This window comes from Leptonychotes weddellii, chromosome 8 (genome assembly GCF_054177405.1).
Source record: "Leptonychotes weddellii isolate Sample4059 chromosome 8, ASM5417740v2, whole genome shotgun sequence".
In the NCBI taxonomy this organism is placed as follows: Eukaryota; Metazoa; Chordata; class Mammalia; order Carnivora; family Phocidae; genus Leptonychotes; species Leptonychotes weddellii.
The window spans coordinates 39,763,447-39,787,246 of NC_138376.1; the positions used below are offsets into that span (position 1 = coordinate 39,763,447).

General features: G+C 44.1%; 1 protein-coding gene across 1 annotated transcript in view; it reads right to left on the reverse strand.

Moving 5' to 3' along the window:
- The window catches only part of PKHD1 (PKHD1 ciliary IPT domain containing fibrocystin/polyductin), a 321,184-nt gene that overhangs the window by 283,916 nt on the left and 13,468 nt on the right, over nt 1-23,800 (reverse strand). Inside the window, exons 6-22 of the mRNA XM_081828411.1 lie at nt 23,313-23,331; nt 22,900-22,908; nt 22,538-22,657; nt 20,331-20,395; nt 19,777-19,816; nt 18,852-18,922; nt 15,735-15,836; nt 14,831-14,926; nt 12,133-12,274; nt 9,058-9,172; nt 7,779-8,057; nt 6,722-6,811; nt 6,531-6,621; nt 5,694-5,836; nt 4,130-4,260; nt 2,931-3,106; nt 209-347 (exon numbers count right to left, since the gene is read on the reverse strand). Coding sequence (XP_081684537.1) covers nt 209-347; nt 2,931-3,106; nt 4,130-4,260; nt 5,694-5,836; nt 6,531-6,621; nt 6,722-6,811; nt 7,779-8,057; nt 9,058-9,172; nt 12,133-12,274; nt 14,831-14,926; nt 15,735-15,836; nt 18,852-18,922; nt 19,777-19,816; nt 20,331-20,395; nt 22,538-22,657; nt 22,900-22,908; nt 23,313-23,331 — 1,828 coding nt within the window. The remainder of the gene's footprint in view (nt 1-208; nt 348-2,930; nt 3,107-4,129; nt 4,261-5,693; nt 5,837-6,530; nt 6,622-6,721; nt 6,812-7,778; nt 8,058-9,057; nt 9,173-12,132; nt 12,275-14,830; nt 14,927-15,734; nt 15,837-18,851; nt 18,923-19,776; nt 19,817-20,330; nt 20,396-22,537; nt 22,658-22,899; nt 22,909-23,312; nt 23,332-23,800) is intronic.

A 23,800-nucleotide genomic window follows, 5' to 3' on the forward strand; every position in this document is an offset into this window, starting at 1 on the left:
TAAGACGGTCAGTCTGTCCTGCATTCCTAAGACGGTCAGTCTGTCCTGCATTCTTAAGACGGTCAGTCTGTCCTGCATTCCTAAGACTGAGATCGTGGTTTTAAGCAACAATTCAGGTAGCTCTTCCCGATAAAAGTCCCACCTCTGTGTCCCCAAAGGCCAACTGACAATCCTAAGAAAGGACAAGTGAGCAAAGACCGCTCCCTACCTTGCGGTGATGAGTGGGAGCTCCCGGCCGCACCCCACCGTCCAGAAGCTTATATTGTAGACTGGAGGGGATCCCACTACACAGAGCGACTCCACCAGATTCCCACCTGGGCGAGCTATTTTGGAATCTGCTTGAGAAACTATAGAGACCAATGATCCCATCATTAGCAAGCAACTGGTGTCTGGCGGAAAATCTCAACTGCAAATGCTGAGTTACTTAGATCTCAACCCCCACTCCCAGCAGAGAGCCCCACCTGTCTGCCACCATGAAAAGCAAAGGAAGAAGAGGCAGGAGGACTCAGCTTCAGAGCTAAAGGAAAATGTAAGGTCACGGTTTAGGGAGACAAACGCTAACTCCATAGCAAACTTTTATAAGGCCTGCACCAGGCTCACCTGCCTCCCGATGCTACGGAGGCACCCCCACACAGAGGATCTACTGCAGCGTGGACTGCTACCCCTTCCTCCTTTCCTCCCCAAGGCCCCTGGCAACTCCGGGAATGTACAACTGATCCCCTTCAGGAACACTGAGCGCACAGGCGCCTCCTGGGGGTATGTGAGCACTCACCCACGGCGCGGGCTCAGCGTGTGTGCAGAAACAGTGCAAGCTTTCAAACCGACCACTGTGCAAATCCTGATTTTCCACTTCCATTAGGTAACCATTTGGCTGATCAACATAACCTCTCTGTTTCCTCATTTGTAAAGTGGGAATCATAACACATTAATCGGCATGGCAGGGAGAGTTTAGTGGGATGGCAGATTCAAAATGACCAGCGCAATATATTTTAATATCCTCTTCCCCTGGGTAAGGGACGCATCTTCCCCAAGACTGGGGAAGGGCAGCATCTTTGCATGTCCCCTGCTTATTTAGCACAATACCAGGTACACAGTAGGTGCTTAATAAATGCTTCTTTGCTCAGCTGGGCACAGAGTCATTGAAGGCTTGGCTCTGGTGTCCAGATTTCAATCTCCCCCACATCCCAGCTCTGTGATTTGGGACAAGATACTCAACCCCTCTTAGTTTCGGTTTCCTCATCTATAAAGTAGAGATAGTAGGACCATTTCACGGACTTCTGAGATCTGAGTGAGAAGTAAGTGGTAGGCACCACTAGGTAAAAGGAACTTTCATAGAGGAGATTAGGTGAGAGAATATAAAGGGTGAAGCTGATCAGATAAATCTCACTTAACTATGACTATCAGGCCTGATCTTGCCATTAGATAATCCTCAAAGCGAAGTCATCAACAGCAGGGAAACTAGACAAAGTGGGAAGGCAGCTGTTTCACCCAAGTCACCCCTCCCTCCCCACCTCCCCCTCCCCTCACCCCTAGATGGTTCCACATACTGGAGCATTTGGTGGCTAAAGGGTGGGGGCAGTGAGCAAGAGCTCTGGCTCCTGGTCTTCGGGGGTGTGGAGAGAATGGAAACAGTATTGATCAACTAGTCCTGAGTTCCCGGTCGATGGTTCAAGTGCATGAAATATTGATCCCCTCAGCACTCCAGGGATCCAGACAGCGCTTGGTTGGGAGGGGGGAGGGCACCAAAGGGCCTAACCAGTTGTCTTGGGCCCCAAGAAATTCAAGTGTTTACCCCAGCACACCATTTGAATATTATCATCGTCTAAGTGTGCCATAACATGAACAGGGTTTGAAATCAATAATAAGTCAATGCAGATGCCCCAAAACACTTAAACAGGTGAAACAGGTAAGAGATGGAATTTTGATGAGTATCCTAGAATGATGAGATTTCAGGGCCGAAAGTGAATCCTCTTGCCACCCACCCCCAAGCTCTCCTGCCCTCAGCTCTATAACTTTCAGACAAAAGACTATAAAGGGAAAAGGGAAAGTGAGCAAAAGTTCGAAGCCTCGAATCCTGGGGGACAGACTGCACCGTTCTGTCTTGGCCATGGGCTTCTCTTCCCCTGAGTGCCCATCATACTTGGCCAGCCTCAGTAGGACCCCTGATGACCTCTTTGTCCCTAAGACTCGTGGACAAGCAAAGCCAGGGGAGGCCGCTCTGCCTAAGGGAGATCAAGGGGGACTTCATGGAGGAAAGGCCAGCCTTGAGCTCCAAATGGTGAGTAGGAGGAATGTGGATAGGCAGAAAGCAGAACAAGCCTGTTCTCATGAGGACATGATTAACTCTCTCTCTTTTCTGAGTCTGGCTTGAAGGCGTAAATGAGACCTTTAGTCCATTTACAGAGCCAGATATTGCCTTGTTCCTTCCAGCACTTTGCATGACAGATATTAATTCATGGACAGGTATAGAAATCCTGCTGGCCTAATAATAATGATAGTAGTAATAATAACAACAGGCTGGGCCCACCTATTGAGCACTTACCATGGTCCAGGACCTGTAATTACCACACTACATGCTATACTTCTGTTAACCTTCACAGTAATTCAATGAGATGGGGCCCTGCTTATGCCCATTTTACAGATAAGGAAACCAAGGCTTCTCAGCATGAAAGTAGTAAAATTGGGGTAAGAGGACAGAAGCAAGAGCAAGCATTGGATAAACAGGAGAAAAGGGAAAAAAAGGAATTAGCTAGAGAGATAAAAGGACCAAGGGTGCACAATCCCAAACCCATCTTTTTCCAGAACCAAGGCAGACAAGATGGGGAATCACGTGTTCCCTCTGCATTAAAAGAAGAACCGCCCCTAGCAGAAAAGTTTGAGGTCAGCATTTCATAGACAGGCCCCTTGACGAGAGCAGATTCGATAATCACCTGTTATGTTTGTGTCCGCAATAATAATTTCATCCACATAGAACCCACCCGTCTCCTGAGACAGAGGGAAGAGGTCAATCCGGTGAACCAGCACAGGGGAGTTTGCCAGAGGCGGCTGGAGATTCACGGAGCGATGCACACAAGTCTCCCAGAGGTCAGTGCAAGTGAACCACCAGCTGAAAAACAAAGCCCACAGCAGAAATGGAGCTCTCCGTGTGCTCCTGAAGCCCCTTCCCAAAGAGCCAAGTTCACCAACCTGGGGGCCTGTGGACTGTGCAATCAGGAGAGACACCCCAAGAACCCCTGCACCCCAACAGTCCTGTGTGCCCTGGGTAGAGGCATCCCATCCAAGACAGGCTCAGTTTGGCTTGTGGTATCACGCCAGTGAGTTACATTTCAAGTCAGTCATTCACTCATAACACTCAATGTCGGCAGCATTTTCAGATTACAGTATAATCATGCATCTGAAGCATGTCATACATTAGGCTCTAACCACAGAGAAGATTAATACTCCTGGACTTACTCAGGTGTAAGACCACTTACAAAAGTGTCACCTGTAAGACCTATGTGGAAAGCACACCGAATCAAGGGAGCAAGATGCCTGAGTTTTACTGCAGAGTCTTTGTTTACTTGCTATATGAATTTTGGTGACTCACCAATTCTCTGGGTCCCAATTTTTCTCATCTGTAATATCAAGGAACGGTCTCTATGGTCTCTTCCAAATATGATGTCCTATCATTCTATCCCCACAAAAAGTGTGAGAGTACTTCTAAAAAGTATTATATTCCTAACAACTAACTACTCTTAAATCAAACTTCTTAGTTGAATAAGACGTGTTCAGAATCCCAAGTGAAGGGGTGCCTAGGTGGCTCAGTCGGTTAAGCAGTCAACTCTTGATTTCAGCTCAGGTCATGATCTCAGGGTGGTGGGGATCAAGCCCCACATCGGGCTCCAGGCTCAGCGGGGAGTTGGAGCCTGCTTGAGATTCTTTCCCACCCCTTCTGTCTCTCCCCTGCTTGTGTGCACGCTTTCTGTCTTTCTCTAAAATAAATAAATCTTAAAAGAAAAAAAGAACCCCAGGTTAATATCTGAGGCCCCAAATAAGAGATCGTTAGTACTGCACATGGGCCCCTGTCCCCAAGAGAGCTAATCATCCCAGTCAGCAGAATTCCCACCACACCTCCCCACAGATTAGCTACCTATTGGGACTGGTCTCCACAAGACTCCAGTCACAGGTGATGTTCTTCTTAATGAGGTTTTGAGAGTCGGTTGTGAAATACACGGTCACCTTCAGGATGTTATTCATGTGGCCTTTGTATGCAAAGCACAACTATGGACACCAAATAAAGAACATGAGTTCGATTAGCGCAAGAAGCAGCCATTCAAGCCATGTGTCGTCAGGAGGTCCCCCCTCCCTAGGAGACTCCCTGGTGCTGTGAGAGAGAGAGTCAGCCCAGGTCTCGTCCTCCTGGAGCTTAATAGTCTCACCAGAAAGACAAACAGAATAAACTGTGATTGACTCCACAGAGAGTTATTAAATGCCTACCACTGTGCTTGGCGGTCAGGACTTTGGAGCATCTCAATTAGAACACCCCTGCTCCGACCCAGTTCCCTGTGCAACCTTGAGCAAGTCACTTCACCTCTCTGAGCCTCAGTTCCTGAACTCTAACTCACCGGCATCCTCGGTTTCTGAGTTAAGTAAAATTGTCACAAGAAGACTTTATAGCAGGATTTTATTTCCACTGTTGGCCTTTTGGACTGGATAATTCTTTTCTGTGAGGGGGCTGTCCTGTGCATCAGGGGATGTTTGGCAACATCCCTAGAAACTTCCTACTGGATGCCAGTAGCACTTCCCCAGGTGTAACAACCGGCAGCGTCTCCATAATTGCCAACCTTCCCCAAGCGGGCAAAATTGGGCAAAATCGCCCCTGTTGGGAGCCTTTCCTGCAAAAGGCAGGCCGGAAAATGGGTGGGGCCCCAACCTGACCCGTCTAATCCCAGCTCCCATGGTAGTTCCACTGAGAACACTGAAACAGATAGGAGATGGAATTTTGAGGAATATCAAAGAATGATATGATCTCAGGGCTGAAAGAGAGTCCTCCTGCTACCCACCCCCCCAAGCACTGCCATGAGTTCAGCCAACCCGTTAGGGTTCCCTCTAGCTCCCAAAGGGCAAAGAGGCTGTACCCTTTTTATGAAAGATGGCAGAGCTTGACACAAAGGCTATGTTATTTAAGAAATGTGCCAGTCAACCCACCAATAAAAAAATAAAAACTATAATAAATAACAGCAACTAGCATTTAACAGAGTCCTAACCAGTGCACATGTTAGTAGATTATCTCTTTTAATCTCCACCACAATTCTAGACCATATGACTACACATTTCACAGGGGGGCAAACTAAAGAGAGACCCTGAGGACATGTAGGGGGTAGAGCCAAAATCAAAACCAGATAGTCTGTCTACAGAGTCCGTGCTCTTCCCTAGGGAGCAAAGAAGATCCTGGAGCACATAAAAACATCCATAGGTCTCACAGTTAAAACAAAGGCATTTCATTTCCATGTAACAACTAACTAATGAAGGACCGAGGTGTCGGTTCACCACTTGAAACAGCAGTTAAGAAACCTGGAACCTCAGCCTGAAACGCACTGGGCAGATCACAGCAATTACTCCTTTGTGCTTCTGCTTCCTTAGCCTCAACCCCAGAGAATAATGCCAACCCCTCCCTACCCACATCAGCTGGAAGCGTGAGGGCTGCTACTTACGTGCGTGTACAGATCTAGCCGGTAGCCCTTCTGGGAAGCCGGGGGTGTTAGGACAAGGTGTCGAGGCTGGTGGAGGCTGAACCTCCCACAGAAGGGCTCTGTCCCACTGGTGAGGTCCCCCTCAAAGCTGGAACCTTCTGGGCCTGGAGGCAGATAAAACAGGAAGACCGGCATAGACATTGATAAGACAGAGCTTCCCAACATGTGTAGAGGGGTTGAGTTATGAGTTCACCATGACAGCAACCCTTGAGCCCTGGGGTGAGCGGGATGAGGCTTGTGCTTGAAGGCTTGAAGTCTCCTGATGTGAGAACCCCATTTTGTCTGCCACACAGCATCGAAAATCGATTACGATTTTTCTCTTTGTACCATGGCATCAAAAACTGCTGAGGAGCAAAGAGACAAGGAGTGCCGAATGTAATTGAGTTCATCTTAGCATCTTAAAAACCTCATATTTTTAGAATTTGGTAAGATGACTGTTTCATATAACAATTCCTTTACTTGGATACAATTTGAATTAAATAAAATATGCTGTTGTAGTGTTTTCATTCCCGCCTGTATAGTTTGCCCATTCCCCACTGGGCGGCATGGGGAGCGCTTGGTGTAGCGCTCCCCATGCCGCCCAGTGGGGAATGGCTTTTCTTTCTCTGACACCCACACCAAGCGGCTTCCTCGCACGTGCGTCGTCACTCTCGGGGCCACTAGGTGTCTAAAGCCAGTTTCCATAACTTTTCTTGACTCTGGTAGCAGGAAATGAACATTGTTCCCATTTTACAGAAAAAGAGAGAGAGAAGACAATGGAGAAGAGGATCAGCGTTTGTCAAGCCAAGGAAAGCACACCTTGTTCAAATCCGAGCCAGAGTAGGATGCTAGCCGAAAGCGGTTCCAGTTTGCATTTGATGGCAAGTAACTCCTCAATGGCTGTTTGAATCTGTTTAAAAAAAAAAAAATCCTCAAGAGTTTATACCATGGGCATGAAGACACCCCCCCCTCAGCTCCCCCACCTGTCATTATTTGAAGAAGGTTCCCACCTGATGGGCTGTGGCATTTGCAGGGATTGGCTGACTGGTGACATTGTCCCAAGTAAGGAAGAAGCTCCCTCTGCCAAACACAGTCAGCGTCTGTCAAGAATGACAGGAATAAATGTGTGCTAATTAAGCTGGAGAACCTTGGGACATATCTCCTCCACTGGCTATTTCCTTTTATTTATAATATCAGTTTTGTCTAAACTCACTATCATCTAGAAGTATCTACAAGCCCAAGTGTCAGCACCGGACAAAAACGTTTATATGTCGATCTCCCTATTCATCCTTGTCCCCCCTTCTCTTTAGGGTGTGAGACTTCAATAGTGCCGCTGAATGGCCCCCTTTCAGCCCTTCTCGCAAAGTGCCCTCTCCCAGGGTGGGTGGCCTGGTGGGCAGGAGCAGAGGTTTATTCAGTCTCTGCTTTGCTCCTAGCATATTCCCCGACAGGCACACTATACTTTAGTTACACAGTAAGATCAGTCATCTTACATCACTTGCTCTTTTCTACTTTGTTCTATGGTTACTTGTGTTCATGTTTTACTATTAGACTCTAAGCTTGAAAAGCAGAGTCCATATGGACTCATCTTTGTACACCAAGAAGCGAACGACTGAAAGTACACTGATATTGTTCAACACAAATATGGGCGCCACTGAGAGACCCTTTACAAAGCAGATGGAGAAAACACCATGTGTGGGGAGATAGGACCTGGATCAGTAACAGCAATGGAATCACGTGTGTGCACACTCATGTGCATGCATACATGGGTGTGTTTGTTTGGAGGACTTTATCTCTACTCCCGGGAATAAGATTCTAAAAGAGAATTTACCTGGAACTTAAATTCCTAACACTAAGACCATGAGTAAAATTACCTTAATAATAAGACTTTGCATTTTTTTGAGATGTTTTCACAACTCTATTGGATAGATATCCTATCTCTTTGGCAGCAGAACTGTCATTACAACTCAAGTCCCTGGCTCCCAGCTGTTGATCCTTCCTCTAGGCAAGACGATGTCCCTTCCAGAGTTCAGTCCCAACCCCACAGGACAGAGAAGAGACACACACCTGGATTTCTGGAAGTCTCTGGGCATGGATTCGGATTTGATGCTTCTCCCGGAGGTAAGTGCTGACCACATCAGGATTCAGCCAGGTATTGTGGATCTGGACGCCAATTCTCATCCCCCTGCTGGGGGCTCTCCCACAATGCTCTGCTTCCAGGTAGTACCTGGTGCCACCAACCAGCTCCAACTTGGGAGTCTTCCGTTGCCAGGTCCCTTCATGCCCATTCTGCTCCCAGGTGTCAAACCAGTCAGCAGTGCCCACCCTGATGGAGGCCACTTTCACCTGTGGCCCAAGAAGCATATCACAATCAACACCATGAAGCTTATGGGCATTTCTTTCTCAAACAGCAAGTGTCTGGACAGCTACTAACAGGGTCTTCGGAATGATCTGTTTTTCCAACAAGTTAGCTCAGTCGCCCTGGGGCCTGTGATTGTGTATGCTTCTCCACTCCTCACTCTGTCTCTGTCTCTCTATTAAATTGTATTCAGATGAGGCTGGATGGGCCATGTTTAGAGCAGAAACAGCCAACCTGAAACCCTAGCTTTACATGATACTATGGATAAAATAGTACTAAACCATTTGAGAACCCTAGAACGACTTGACCACATCAACATCTATGATGTTCCTCTAGCAGCCAGCAAAGCAATTTCATAGAAGCGTGTTAATAATTTGAGGGGGAACATGTGGTTCTTTGTCAATGGTGCTAGGGAATTTTGGCTTTTTGTTAAAAGCACTTTTTCTTATCCTTCAAAGCTGACCAGGACATTCCTAAATAAGGCTGGCTACATCTCTACCCAAAAATCAGAGGAAAATGCACAAGTTTTAGAATCAGACAGATATGAGTTTGAACTCTAACTATGCCTCTTATGATCCAAGTGGCCCTGGATTGGCCATATAATCCTTCTAAGCCTCAATTTCCTTATCTGGAAAATGGAGATAAATATACTTAGCTCACAGAGATGCTGTGAAGATCAGAGACAAGGTACATAAAAGATGTAGCTTAATGCCGGGCTTATAGTAAGTGCTCAATAAACATGCCAACACATTCAACCAAATTCTTTTTCAACAATTAAAATCATGTCAATTATATCTCAATTTTCAAAAAAATTAATAAAAAATAAATCCAACACCCCCCGACAAAATGAAACATTAAAATCCCTGGTTGCTTAGTGGCATGTTACCACTATTAGTAGAAGATGAGAGCTTTGGTGTTTATTCTTATTTTTTTTCAGGAGTGAAGGACTGGGAACAAAAAAAAGGAAAGTAAGAGGAAGGCGAATACCTTGGTCTTTGGGTCCTCTGACTGACTGAAGTACAGGGAGGCTTCGTTGTCGGCCTGGATCCAGAAAGTGTAATTATTTGTCTCTGGAGCCACAAAGAACCCACTGAGCCGTGCTCTGTAAAGGAGGGAAACACAGAGAACTGAGAGCAACAAACGCCCGAATCACTGACTCAACAAATGGGTGCCCTTGTACTTTGTCTTTTTTTTTTTAATTTTAAGATTTTATTTATTTATTTGTCTCAGAGAGAAAGAGCACAAGCAGGGAGAGCGTCAGGTAGAAGGAGAGGGAGAAGCAGGCTTCCCGCTGAGCAGAGAGCCCGATGTGGGGCTCGATCCCAGGACGCTGGGATCATGACCTGAGCCGAAGGCAGACGCTTAACTAACTGAGCCACCCAGGCGACCCACTGTACTGTTTTCCTTTGTGGCAATGAGGAGGAAACACTTGACTCTTGTGTCACATGAGTGGCCAGCGTACTCTGGAAACAGCTATTCCTGAGGCACCTGCTAGTCAATACCTCAACCCATCCCTTCACAATGGCTATGACTCCCTTGGCAGTCAACATGTCTTCGGGAAAGTTATAGCCACAGCACAGGGCTGTCTAGAGGCTTAGCTGAAAACATTTACTAACACTTAGTGCAGGGCCTGGCCCATTGTAGGAACTCAATTAATAGTAAATATTATTATTATTATCATTATTATTATTATTAGAAATAGAGATATCAGCAATCAGAATCTGTGCTGACTTGTTCTGGAACCTTCATTCCTTGTCTCCTACTCCAACGTATCATACTTCCTGAGGTATGTTAGATCACCTCTCTGGCTCAAGTCAGCTATTAGCCACGCTACATGTGTGCATGTGCATAGCTGTGAGTGTATGTGGATAATCATAAATCAGCAAAGGTGCTTCCTGCCGAATAATCTTACTTGACTTGTGGACAACGTTTTGCAGTTCTTTATGAAGGGAGTAAAGTGATAGGTTGAAATGGCCCCAAGTGATATTAAGAGAAGCTTCTGTTTTGTCCCCTTCATGGTAGACATTAACTTCACAGAAGCAGGTGTTTATGTGGGGTTTCCCAGACCGCTGTGGCTCTTTAAATATCATATTCCTATGCGTGAAGAAGGACGTGTGCCGTAATGTGGCAGAGGTGAACTTCTGGAGAAGTCACAAGACTTGAAATCAGAAAAATTCAAAGCTTAGTTCTGCTACTTGAGATTTGTAACATTAGAAAAACATTAAAAAAACATTAGAAAAACACTTCACCCATTGGGAACTATGGTTCCTCACTGGCAAACTAAACCTATAAATACCTCCTCAGTTGTTGCTTCTCATGAACTCACTTGTCTTCAAAGGCCTGGAACATGGCAGTAAGTCAATACATACCAGTTGAACTGAATAAGAAGCTCAGGAGGCACACTGGATATGCTGAGGAAGGTGGGGGGGAGTGATTTGCTCTGAGCCTACCAGTTACCTCAATACTTACGGAGAGTCTTTTTCCAATCAAAAATATTACGGCCCACAGAGAAAAGTCAATCAAATGTGTCAACAATTTCAAATTAAAAGACACATCTTACAACTTCAAAGAATGCAGGCAATTTTATGAAACACTTCAAAAATATGACCATATTTTTTAATGTTTAAGATCAATTCTAGTGACCTTAGTATTAGAGACAGCAAATGATTAAACTATCTCAATAAATACCAAGAATATTTTCTGAAAATCATTTTGAAAATAACTATTTAAGGGTCCACCAATATAACAATTTATCAATAAATCAATAAATATTCCAATTTTTTAATTTAAAAATTTTAAATTTTAAAGAACTGAAGGACAGAGAGAATGGAAAGAGTTACTCTGGTTTGTGGCCCCTCCAAAAGGCAATTAAAGAGACATTCTCTGCAGGTGGTACCATATAGCCAAAATGCCCTTTTGTATTTTGAGGTGGTCTGACTCTCTCCTTAACACTCCCCCACACACTGAATATAGCTGAAAGGTTTTCCTTTGAACATTATTGATGGTTCTCAAAAACTATGATAAAGATGTATCATAGGTGCCACAAGGGACCACAATGATTGCCACTTTAAAACTATACATTGGTGGTTAAATACCTAGTTAGTTAGGCTTCTGGGACAATAGAGACTACTCTTTTCTGTTCACAGATTTTCTTCCCTCCTTGGCTTCTTTGATATCTGAAATTCCCTGAACAGGGAACAAAGTCTTTCATTCCACAATTGAGTTGAAATTTTAAATAGCCAAATCCTTGGAGGAAGTCACGGAATGGCTGGAATGCACATTCAGGGGTCATGACCAACCTCTTTGAGAAGAGGTTTGAAAGGAGAAGAGATCCATTACACAGTAAAGAATCCATCCCTCTGTATAGACGCTGAGGGCACACGAAGGAAACAGTGTGTCTAAGCAATTCTCAACTTTTTATATTTTTAAGACCACTTTAGAAAACTAAACATTTTGGCCATGTCCTTGAAGGGATCAAAAATACTCAGAACGACACTAATAGGAAAACCATAATTACATTGCTATAGAAAACAACGTTATAGAAAACACTGTTTTAGAAAACATCACTGTTATAGAAAACAACGCCTCTCAGAGCCCATAATAGCTTCCCCTGCTACGCACCAGCCATTGGGTTGACCTTTGACACTGGGTGCTTGATCAAAATGACCAAAAGTCATATTCTTGCTTCTTTCTTTGGCATCAGCCCGATGTTGGTTTCACGTCTTAGCCACGTACCTACAGCAAGTTTTACCCTGCTCTCTACCAAGTCTTCTGGCTTATTCAGCTCAATGTTCCAATTAATAGTCATCTCCCAAAGCAGACTGTAAACTGACTTATAGAAAATACAAATTTTACTTATTGATCAAAAGTTCATGTGCACCTCTAAAAGGCTTGTGTTGCACTAGCATGATGGACACTCATTGAGAACAGTGGCCAAACTGTTGTTGAATTGGTGGCTGTTCGAATTTCTCCCCTGGAAATCTCATTGCTTATTGTCTCTTGGTCTCCCGTAGGCCAGTAAGGACACTTTTGATAGGAACTCCCACTTTTCCTACAGCATACCTGAAGGGCTGTCCTTCTTTTGACCAAAATCCAAATGGTGAACTGGCATTCGGGACAATCTGCCACTGGTACCCAGGGGTGGCTGCAGTGAGATCCAAGCCCTCGACAGCATCTCCGACTTCAAACAGAAGCCCTCGGTTGCCTGTAAGACATGCATACCTCATACATATCGGAGGACATTCGTCCCCAAATTGGGGAACTACTTTACTTCAGATAACAGAGTGACGGTGATCCAGATACTCTCTACAAAGATGAGTCCACCGAGACCCAGATGGAGTAGTCATGTGAGAGGTTCTACAGATAACACAAATGTTCTGGAAAGCAGAAATATTGTGTAGTGTAGGATTGAGCCTCTTGGGAAGAGATATTTGATAAGGAGCAGAAAGGGGAAATATTCTCAGAGGACCACAGAAGGGTAGGGAGCCCTTTTTAATGGGAGTGTCAAGGAAAGAGAAGCCAGTCATGGGGAGAACTGACCAAGCAAACAAATGCTATGATTGAGTAAAGGAGGACAACATAATCGTGCACTTTGGCTTCTCTTATTCAGGAGTGAACTTCAGTATCTTCTTTTTTTAAAAAGATTTTATTTATTTATTTGAGAGAGAGGGCGCACAAGCGTGAGGGGAGGGGGTGCAGAGGGAGAGGGAGAAGCAGGCTTCCCGCTGAGCAGGGAGCCCCATGTGGGGCTCGATCCCAGGACCCTGGGATCATGACCTGAGCTGAAGGCAGACACTTAACCGACTGAGCCACCCAGATGCCCCCTCAGTATCTCTTAAGGTCTAGTTCAGCCTGGGAATTCTATTCCCTACAACCCTTTTTTCCCAGAAAATAGGCAATCCTTAAATTTTTCACATGTCATGGTCCCAATGTGTGGACTCACACATGGAACAAATTATTTGGCGTGCTGTCATTACATGATAACTTCAATGACACTGTACTGAGCAAACCCTGACACCAGAGGTACCTGTACGATCAGTATTGCATGACTGCCCCCTTGGACTAAGGGTGCAGCTAGGGGATCATCCACTTGCGGATTCGGATCCCGGCTCTGCCACTTCCTACATGGGCAGCTTTGAGCAAACTGCTTAATGCTTTCATATTCTTGTGCATCAAAATGGGGACAACAATAAATAGAGATCATGCACCAAAGACTAAGGGAGATGGAGTTATATGTCAACTGTATCTCGATAGGGCTGGAGGGAAAATGAGTCAATTTGATAATTCTGGCAAAAAAAAAAGACTAAGGGAGCTTAAAATATATACACAAAGAGCATGAAATAAAGGATCAATAAATAAAGGATCAATAAAGGATCCTTTATCCTCAATAAAGGATCGCTGGGGTAATTATTATTATTTTAAACTACTACTGTTGTTCCTTGTGAAATCCAAAAAAAAAAAAAGGAAATAGATAAGGAACAAGCAGAAAAATAAAAGCATATTTTAATATAGTACTTGGATTACTGGAGAATTATTTTAATGCCTTTCCTGTGCATGGAAAGATGTTCTGGGCACCCCTGGCCTCCCATCAGGAGAGACCAGCCACACCACACCCACCATTTCCACTGTACCGACCAGTTGTTGCCAAACGCCCTCTGCTTCAGGAGCACCACTGCTTTACATAGTGATTTGGCCTCCTTTCACGGAAAAAGCTTCAAAAGCTCTCCATAAAGGACGCTAAGTCCCACAAACAGCTGCATTCAGGAAATTATCCTACCGTTACCCAAGTAGCTAACGCAGGAACCACTTGAAGAGGGGACAGCTCTCTATTTCCTGGCAGGAAACACACATTCTCTCTATCACCTGCTTCAGTAGTTTTGTTTGCTGGGAAGGGAGCTTTCCCTGACTAAAAATGGCAGATCTGGGACCTGGAGAATGCTCAAGCCAAAGCTTTGCATGCATTTTCACAGCGGAATGGCCTTTCTTTAGAAAGGCTTCTCCCCCCGCTGGGTTACTTTCCCTGCAAGTGCAGAGCTTCTGGAGTTGAGGTCCCTGTCTGTAGCTGAACCATGAAGTCAGCCCCCATGGGGCCAGTGAGGACCACAGATGCACAGACCGTGGTTCCAGGCTACGGAACCCACCAACCACCCTCAGTCCCTAACCACGCCTGAGCTTCCAGAAAAGTGCTCCAGCGCTGCGCTCTTCATCTGCAGAGAGGAACACGTGGAACCCGTCCCCTTGCCTGCTCCACTTCTGCCCAGTTCAGGCATAAACTCCAGGCAATGGCACAACACATCCTTCTTTTCAAAGAAGCAGGCAGCCACCCAGAGGGAAGAAGAAATGGCATTTGAATGCGCCCCACTGCCCCCCACTCCCTGGCCTTGGTTGCTGCTGTCATTCAGAGCATGCTCTGGTCTTCTTAGACAATGGGCTCCCAACAGACCCACAGTGTGGAGGGAGGCAGCTCAGGGGTTTCCACCAGTAGCTACAACAATGTCTTGACCGAAGTTATGCTTTCTACGTCAGGTCTCCCCTGAACCCCAGTGGCCGTTGGTCTGGTTGGGGCTAGAAGGACAGTGTCACAAAACGTCAGAACAAAGCTAAGGGCCTCTCTGAAAGGAAAGCCCTGACAGTGGTATCTCGGGCCCAGAGCTCACTGAGCTAACCAAACAGCTGAGGCAGCAAACACTCATCTCTTCTTCCCCGTCCCTCGTGGTTGTAACCGGAGTTCATTGAACAGTCGTGGTGATGACTTCCTTACCTGCCTGAGGGGCAGTGAGCCTTGCACCTTTTCCCGGAGCCCTGGTGGTACACTCAATCTTCCTGGGAGACACGTGTCTAATATCACAGGGAATACCTGAGGAGAATTTTTTAAATTAGATAAATGGATAAAGAAAGAGAGAGAAAGAGAGAGAGAGGTCTATAGATGTAATGGCAGGACAACCCAACCACACTGAAGTTGACAGGCTCCTATTCTAAGGCAATGAACTGGATGTGGGTCACATAGCAAACATTGTCCCCCCAAATGAAGGGGGCCAGGAAAGGGAGAGCGCAGGGCAACAGGACATAGGGCAGCTTATAGTAATCAGAGAGAAAGCCAGGCAAAGCAATGCCATTCACTGAGAAGGCGCCCAACAATTCAGCTGAGCGTGGGAGGATAAGCGTGAGGTGAGATGGTGAGGACCTTTTCCCTCATCCTTGGCATCACAAACTGGAGGAGCCTCCCACCTGGCAGAACAGAAGGTTCTAGAAGAGTCCCACAAAAGGATTAGCCAAGAGGGCATTCCAGAAGAATCTGCATAGCAAATGCCTGTCTACTCCAGCTTATATAGAGGGCTAAGCAAGGAGGGTGGAAAGAGATGTTGCCTTTCAGTAGGAGTAGACCTTTGTGAAGAGGCAGCTGTATTTCCCCTTCTCTTCATTCCCAGGATGAGGACCCCTGAGGGAATTGCCCGTGAATTATGTGTGTCCGCAGAACACCCTGTTCCTGCAGGACTGCAATCCCACCTGGTCTCAACCAAACAAGTCAAATATCTTAGGACAGGATGGCATGAGTTGCAAGAGGCAAAAATTGCTTCCCCCACTCTCACCATGCTGTAAGATATACATAATCTCCTGCAGCATTTAAAACTATGAACTATTTTCAGCCATTTCAACTTAGTTACCTGCTATGGTAACCTGGGCAGGATTGTCGAAGAAGTCTCCTGTAATTGTGAGTTCTGTTCTTCCCCCAAGGCTCCCAGTTTCTGGAAAAACTGATAGTATTTCTGCAAAAGAAAAAAAAAAGTAAACTTCCAAATATAGACCAGAATGTGACCCAAATAATAATATAATAATAGAAGGAAAGCTATCAATAATGTATTCCTTACTTGAACTTTTCTAAGATGAGCAACGGTTGGAAATTTTTCTAGTAATAGTCATTTAAAACACATATAAGGACTCATCTATAACTATATGAATAATACATATAGGATCGATATTTGAAAATGACTGAATGCAGTCACTCACACTATTAGCAGAAATCCCTACATACCATGATGCTTTCTTAGTTAGGCAATCTGTCACCAGAACTCAAGTACTCAATGTATAAGTCACAGAATAGTAGGTTATACATTATAGAGGAATCAACTTTGGAAGCACCAAGCAAGGTTTCATTCACCCTTATGAGCCTGCAGTTTGCACTAAGCAAAAGAACGCATCCCACCATCGTCTTCAGGAGTCTTGCCCTCCTCCCCATCCTGCATGCTCCTCCCCCTGTGTGCACTCACCACCTCAAACCTTCCATGCTGTCTTCCATGTGTTCTTCCATACTGTCTCCTGACTGCTTCAAAACCCCACTGTCATATGCCACATAGCCCCCAGAATGTAAGATTTTCTGGTCCTTTCTTCTCCTATGATCCAACTTTTACCATTCTAAGTTCTATTCCCTCCAGGGGAAAGAGGAGTTGTGTTCTTCAACAAACTGAAGATACAAAGAAGCTAATCATGAATGGTCTGGAGTCTATCACGGCATTTCTTACATAATGCTCTTGCCCATGAAACAGTATAATTATGACATCCTGGGCTAGTGGTTAGAGAGAGCACATGAAAATGCACAGGGGAGGTTTAGGAGTGCAGCGAGGGTCTGGTGGAGTAGAAAGAAATTTCTAGAAATGACTCCTGAGCCAAATCTTAAAGCATGGATTAGAACTGGCCAAGTGAAGGAGAGAGAGAGAAGGGAAAGGGTGTTTAAATAAAGCAAGTGATAGTCTGAGTGTGGAGAGAGGTTGCATTTCAAGTCCATTTCAGTGTCGCTGGAATATAGAGGGAAAGATGGAGCAGGAGAAGCAGATGAGAAGACCAGAGTCTGGTACGTGGTACCATTTCCTGTAGAGGGCGGCCAGCAGGGGAGAGGCATCAGGTGTGTGTTTGGTGTAGGGCGTGGTGGTGGCGATGTAGAGCGAGGACCATTCAGGGGACAGATGGCAGATTGGGGCCCCTGGGAACCATTTTGGCAGGCCAGGCAAGAGATGATGGGGTTCTGAATTGAGGCAGTGGTTGTAGAGATAGAGTGGATACATCATCTTTAAGAGATCAATGGGAGGTCTAATTGCAATAAGTAATCTAAAACCGTATCAAGAAATCAATGGGAGGTAAAACCAACAGAAACTGGTAACTGAATGGATTAGAGATGAGAAAATGGAGGAAAATTGTAGATGAATCCCAAGACTCTTGCTCATCTCCCTTTTTTGACAGCTTTTGGAGTTAGGACAGACACCATTTTGTCCAGCTTGTAGATATTTAATTACAGCTCAGAAAAGCTAAACGACTTAACCAAACTCAAGGAGTAATTGAATGGCAGTCCTCGGGGAGCTCTGCCAAGAGCTCTCTGTCATTGTCCACATCCCGTCTCCCATAACCCCTCCTGTGCTTTGAGAAAGTTCTGGCCTGAGAGGCCTCATCCCAAGAAGACATTGGTGCTGGAAATAGGAAATAGCTGTGTGATTGGAGATACCTGTCAGCCTGTGTGGCATTCAGGGTTCAATTGTGTTAGGCACACTCACAAGGAAGCTTGGGGTCAGGTGGCCAGGAAAGTGTACTTCCCATTGTATATTGCCTATGTGCATAAGATTTCAAATCGGATCTGCATTTTCTAGCATTGGGACCTTTGGTTTCTTTGCCTTTCTGGGTCTGTGTCTTCATCTGTAAAATGAGACTAGCACTGTCCGTCTCATAGCTGAATTAAATAAATATTGAGATCACATGTAAAACACTCAGCAATCCCCAGCCATGCTTCTCTCGGCCCTCGCTATCACCTTCCCCTTGGGTGCTTCTTCAAATGGACTCCCAAAGAGACTAGTTACACGGGTTAAAGAAAATAAAGGCAAGGGTCAAAATTCAGCTTTTTACAAAATTAGACTATCTATTCACTAGAGAATGAATGACATTTGCCCCATGACCTACAAAATTTCTTGCACTTTTGGCAAAGGTAGATCCTGCTGCCCCTGGAATGTGTTCCTCCCTCACAGACGTGTCTGCAGTGGTTTTATGATCATCGTCAAGACTCAAATCTAAGCACTCTTCTTTAGTGATCAATTTCCTACTACAGAATTGGGTTCACAATTTCATGCAAGCTTCCAATTTTCAGTATTCATTTTTTAGCACGGAGGTTTACCCATCAGATAGCAACACCATAGTTGAGCATGAATATCAGCAAGTCATAAATTGTTGGATGAATGCTCAGAAGTGGTATTAAAGTAACTGGAAGACACACTTTTGTACTTTTCAGGGCCACCTCTTTACTGTGATTTCTCAGAACATAGACTAAGGATGACCTCCTTTCATTCAGTTTATATCCACAAACTTTGTATAGAAGCCTATGATCGAGCCTCTTTTAATACAGTAATGAGGGGCACCTGGATGGCTCAGTCGTTAAGCGTCTGCCTTCGGCTCAGGTCATGATCCCAGGGTCCTGGGATCGAGCCCCGCATCAGGCTCCCTGCTCAGCGGGAAGCCTGCTTCTCCCTCTCCCACTCCCCCTGCTTGTGTTCCCTCTCTCGCTATGTCTCTCTCTGTCAAATAAATAAATAAAATCTTAAAAAAAAAAAAATACAGTAATGAAAGCTGACACTCACATAAGCAACTTCTTCTCAAAACCCAAGGGTCACCCATCATTATGGCGGGGACGGCTTCAGGTGCTCATGGTTATAGAGAAATGGTACCAGGAGAACGGGAAGGAGGATCCAACATTGAGTGAGGTGTGAGGGAAGGAGCGAGGAGTTCAGGGACAAGGACAATAGTACCTGAGTATGTCTGGTACAGGAAAAGGTCCAGTTTAGCACTGACCAGCCATGCATTCTTGTGTACCATGGACCTTCCAAGACAAAGTTTTGTTTTAGATGAAAAAAGCATTTAAGATTGCATTTCTTAAATCAGCTGCCTAAAACGAGGATTGGGAGCCAACTTCCCCTGATCTTTAGAACAGTTTGGATACCTTTGATGAGTAGAGAACGATACCAATGGGGCAACATGTGTTTTGTGATTTAGAAAGTTTTTGATAATAATAGCTACTTCACAGAGCGTAACAAGTGTTAGGGAAAGATGAACATGAAAGGGCCTGGTAAGGAGCTGGCCTATAGTAGATACTCCAAGGATTTTGGTGTTATTCCTTCCTAAATTGGAAAGAAAGAGAGAGAGACCCTCCATACGTGGGGCTGTGAGCTTTAGGTGACATGTCACTATCACCACAAAGGGATGAATGTCAGCTAGAGAGTATGCTTGTAAGGAAAACCCCTGACAAATTATATGGTGTCAGAACATTAGGTAAGGCATGCAGAAACCATTCAGAATCATAATCCACTCTCCAAAACTCTGAAATTTGGATCCTTTCCATCTTGAAGAAGGCATTTCCTGGAATGGCACAATGCATTTCCTGGAACAATGTACTGTTTTAAATTGACAGCATTATGAGATTACTTAAGACCTAATTCCCACAATTTTGTGCCACCATCACATTGAAACATTTACATTACCTCAAGATGAGTGTGTAGGACACAATTTTATTCACCTAAGTAAAAGAAATCAAGTAGGTGCAGGGGGGTTCATTATGCTATTCTGTCCCTGTATGTCTGGAATTTTCCATTATAAAAGATTCAAAAATATAAGAAAGACAAGAAGGAGATCAATAATATAAGGTGACGATAAATTTGCTTGCTTCCAGTTACTTACTTTCCTTTGTTAAATACTGAGAAACTAACATTCTGGGAGCCTGTAACAAAAAGAAAACAGACATTAACACAGGAGTCTGCCTGTATCACCGGGACCAGGCCATTGCTACCATAAACCCTAGGACTCCAGATATCACCAAGTTACCACCCAAACCTGTAATTTCTTTAACAGTGCCCAAAATAAACACCTCTGAGACTCAGCACCATTACTGTTGACTTCCATCAATAAAAGGATAAATGCGGTAACACACAGCAGGTAAGAGCCCAGGCTTACAGTTACACTAAACATGATGAGGCCATAACCAGCTGCACTGGTTACTAGCTGCAATTTTCTCACCTATTAAGTGAAAATAATTCCACCAACCTCACCAATCCACTCACTGTGATGATTAAATTAGTTTCTATTTAAGCCATTTCATGTAGCTTTTTAAGCAGTTCTCAATACATGGTAGTTACTATTCTCATCCTTGTGAGAACCAATTCTTGAACAGTATTTTTCTGATACAGAAAAAGAAACAGATAAGGCGTTCAACTTATGTTACTTCTTGAACAGACCGATGTAGTTGCCTTCCACACGGCACTGCAGAGTTCCAAGACCGTGGTCTTCCTGAAGAGGATAACTAGAGCAAGAACCAAAACCTGAGGTGAGAATTACCAGACAACTCAGTTCAGAAGTTCTGACTCTTTAGCCAGGAAAGTAAAAACAAATAAAATAAAAGGTCAATTAGTCAGTGAAAATTGGCAGATACTGAAGGCGTAATGAACTCATTGGAGCAATTATGTAGAATAGTACTAACTAGAGTTCTCATCAGTGCATATGCTATCAGCCAAACACAGTGTGAGAGACAAAATTTAACTTGCTCTTAACCTCTTTTCAGACCTTTCCATTCTTTCCAAAACCTTTACAACAAGGACAGCAAACTCTTATCAAGGAAAAAAAAACCTACTAAGTGTGAACCCCCCTACGAACTAGAATAAGATATTTATAAATGGCATATCTGATAAAGGGTTAGTATCCAAAATCTATAAAGAAGTTATCAAACTCAACATCCAAAAAAACAAATAACCCAGTTAAGAAATGGGCAGAAGACATGAATAGACATTTTTCCAAAGAAGACATCCAGATGGCCAAGAGACACATGAAAAGATGTTTAACATCACATATCATCAGGGAAATACAAATCAAAACCACGATGAGATACCACCTCACACCTGTCAGAATGGTTAAAATTAACAACACAGGAAACAACAGATGTTGGTGAGGAAGCAGAAAAAGGAGAACCCTCTTACACTGTTGGTGGGAATGCAAACTGGTGCAGCCACTCTGGAAAACAGTATGGAGGTTCCTCAAAAAGTTGAAAATAGAGCTACCCTATGATCCAGTAATTTCACTACTAGGGATTTACCAAAGGATACAAAAATAGTGATTCAAAGGGGCACCTGCACCCCAGTGTTTATAGCAGCATTATCAACAATAGCCGAACTATGGAAAGAGCCCAAATGTCCATTGATTGATGAATGAATAAAGATGTGTGTGTGTGTGTGTGTGTGTGTGTATAGACACACATATATATGGAATACATATACAATGGAATATTATTCAGCCATAAAAAAGAATGAAATCTTGCCATTTGCAACAATGTGGATGGAACTGGAGGGTATTATGCTAAGTGAAATAAGTCAGTCAGAGGAAGACAAATACCATATGATCTCACTCGTATGTGGAATTTAAGAAACAAACAGCTGAACATAGGGGAAGGGGAAAAAAAGAGAAGGAAGCAAGCCATAAGAGACTCTTAACTATAGAACAAACTGAGGGTTGATGCAGGGAGGTGCGTGGAGAATGGGCTAAACGGGTGATGAGTTTTAAGGAGGGCACTTGTGTTGAGTACTGGGTGTTATAGGTAAGTGATGAATCATGAAATTCTCCTCCCAAAACCAGTATTACGCTCTATGTTAACTAACTAGAATTTAAATAAAAATTTTGGGAAAAAATTTGTCAACCCACAAAAGAAGGATCCTGAGCAAACAAACTGAAGACACCAGGAAGAAACTACATTATGGAGTCTGGCTCTACAACATGCCAGTCCTATAAAACTAAGCTATAGAGTATAATTCTTGTGATGGCCTCAAGAGAAGGTTAAATCTACTAATCCTGAGTGAAGTGAAAATCCAGCAAAATGTTGGTTAGCTAAACTGTAAGCATGTAGACACTCATTTTAAAAATTCAATGTAATACATAAACAAATTTTAGTTGTTTTAGTTGCTTTTTTTTTCCTCCCTTTGGCTGGTCATTATAGTGGAGTGGTTAAGAGCATGAACTTGGAACCTGGCTAGTCAGCCCAGATACTCATTCCAGCTCTACCACTTTCTCTTTTCAAGACCTTGGGCAAGTTACTGGACCCATCCGTGCCTCAATTTCCTCATCTATAAAGTGAAACTAATAACCATTTGTCCTCACAAGGATATTGGGTAACTTAAATGTAAAAGTGTTAGAGCAGGGCCTGGCCTAGAATGAGCACTTAGTATTAGCTATTTGTTTTCAAGAAAGTTTTCAGAATCCACTTCAATTTGCATTTTGAATCAATTACCATGTATTTTCCAGTAAGTCTAAAAATAAGGCAGTCAGCAGTTATGGGTGATCTATATTAAAAAACAGATTGTGTGTGTGTGTGTGAGAGAGAGAGAGAGAGATAGAGAGAGAGAGAGAAACCCACATGGAAGAACCTAAAAGCATGTATGTAGACAGGAAAGACACTCACCGGCTTCCTGTCTGCCTGTTTACAAGAGAGCAGGCTGTGACCCATTTGTCTCCTTGAGCTTCCAAGATCAATGGGCTGGATAAAAAATGGGGGGGGAAGACATAAGACAATAGCGTAAGGCTCCCAGTAAACATTCCTGGCAAAACTCACAGGAAACATTGCTCTGAGCATTCTCCTCTGGATTTATGGGGCATTCTGCAGGTGGCCAAAGCCTGTCCCCTGAGGAGATGTTGAATCAATTCTCAGCCTGCAGGTAGGAGCGCGTAGCACTATTTCATGGTCCACATTTTCACACAGCAGAAGGAGCATTTCCCTTTTCCCCCAAATCTTCATCATGTCCACATTGGCTCTATTGGGTCTACACAGAACCACTGTGGAGTTTATGCCTTTGTTCCCCCTTTCAAATGCTGTATCCCAGACCCAGGCTGACATGGTACCAAGCAGTGAATGTGACATATTATTAAGGATGCACTTGGGGCTTCTAGCCTCCACAGAAAGAGTCATTTCCTTTCAAGACAAGTTGACCATGACTTAATGCCAGAGATGTAGATCCTTAGAGTAGCCAGATCATGTCCTCTTCAACTAGGGCAGAATCACAAAGAGGGAACAGAACAGAGGAGGATACCCCATCCTCTCTAGAAGTATGAGGAAAATTAGACACAGTATATAGAATCTGCTCAGCTATAGTAAGACTAGATTCCCTCTACCTCATCAATCCTCACAGTAACTACTTCAGATGTTGCATAATCAGGTGCTTAGGGCTTCCGCCAAAGACTACAACTTCACCACTTTCCCTCTGGTTCTCCTCTTTCCCTAGCACACATGATTTAATAGTAACACTTTCTGTTTCAAGAGTCTCTGGTGAAGAAAGTCATGTTGGCAATCCCAATCATTCCCACAAAACAATAAAACTCAGCGGCTCTCAGTGCCTTCTCCTGCATCTTCCTCCCATCACACTAACATAATTTCTAAATGCACAAACGCATACCAACCAAACAGGGAAGTTATAATGGTCTTTTGGGTTCACACATCATTTTATAAAAAATTTATTTCAGCCTGAGAAACAAGGTGGAGAAGGGTAAGAATCGAAAAAGAAAACCCACAGATGCAATTACAGCACGATTCACGCTGAGCCCAGAGTGACTAGTTGTCAGTAAATAAATGGACCAACTTAATCGACCAGTTGCAATTACATTAACAAAGTTTGCTGAAGCCCAGCTCACCAGGGACCATAAACTGCAAAGTGGAAAACAGCAGTTCTGT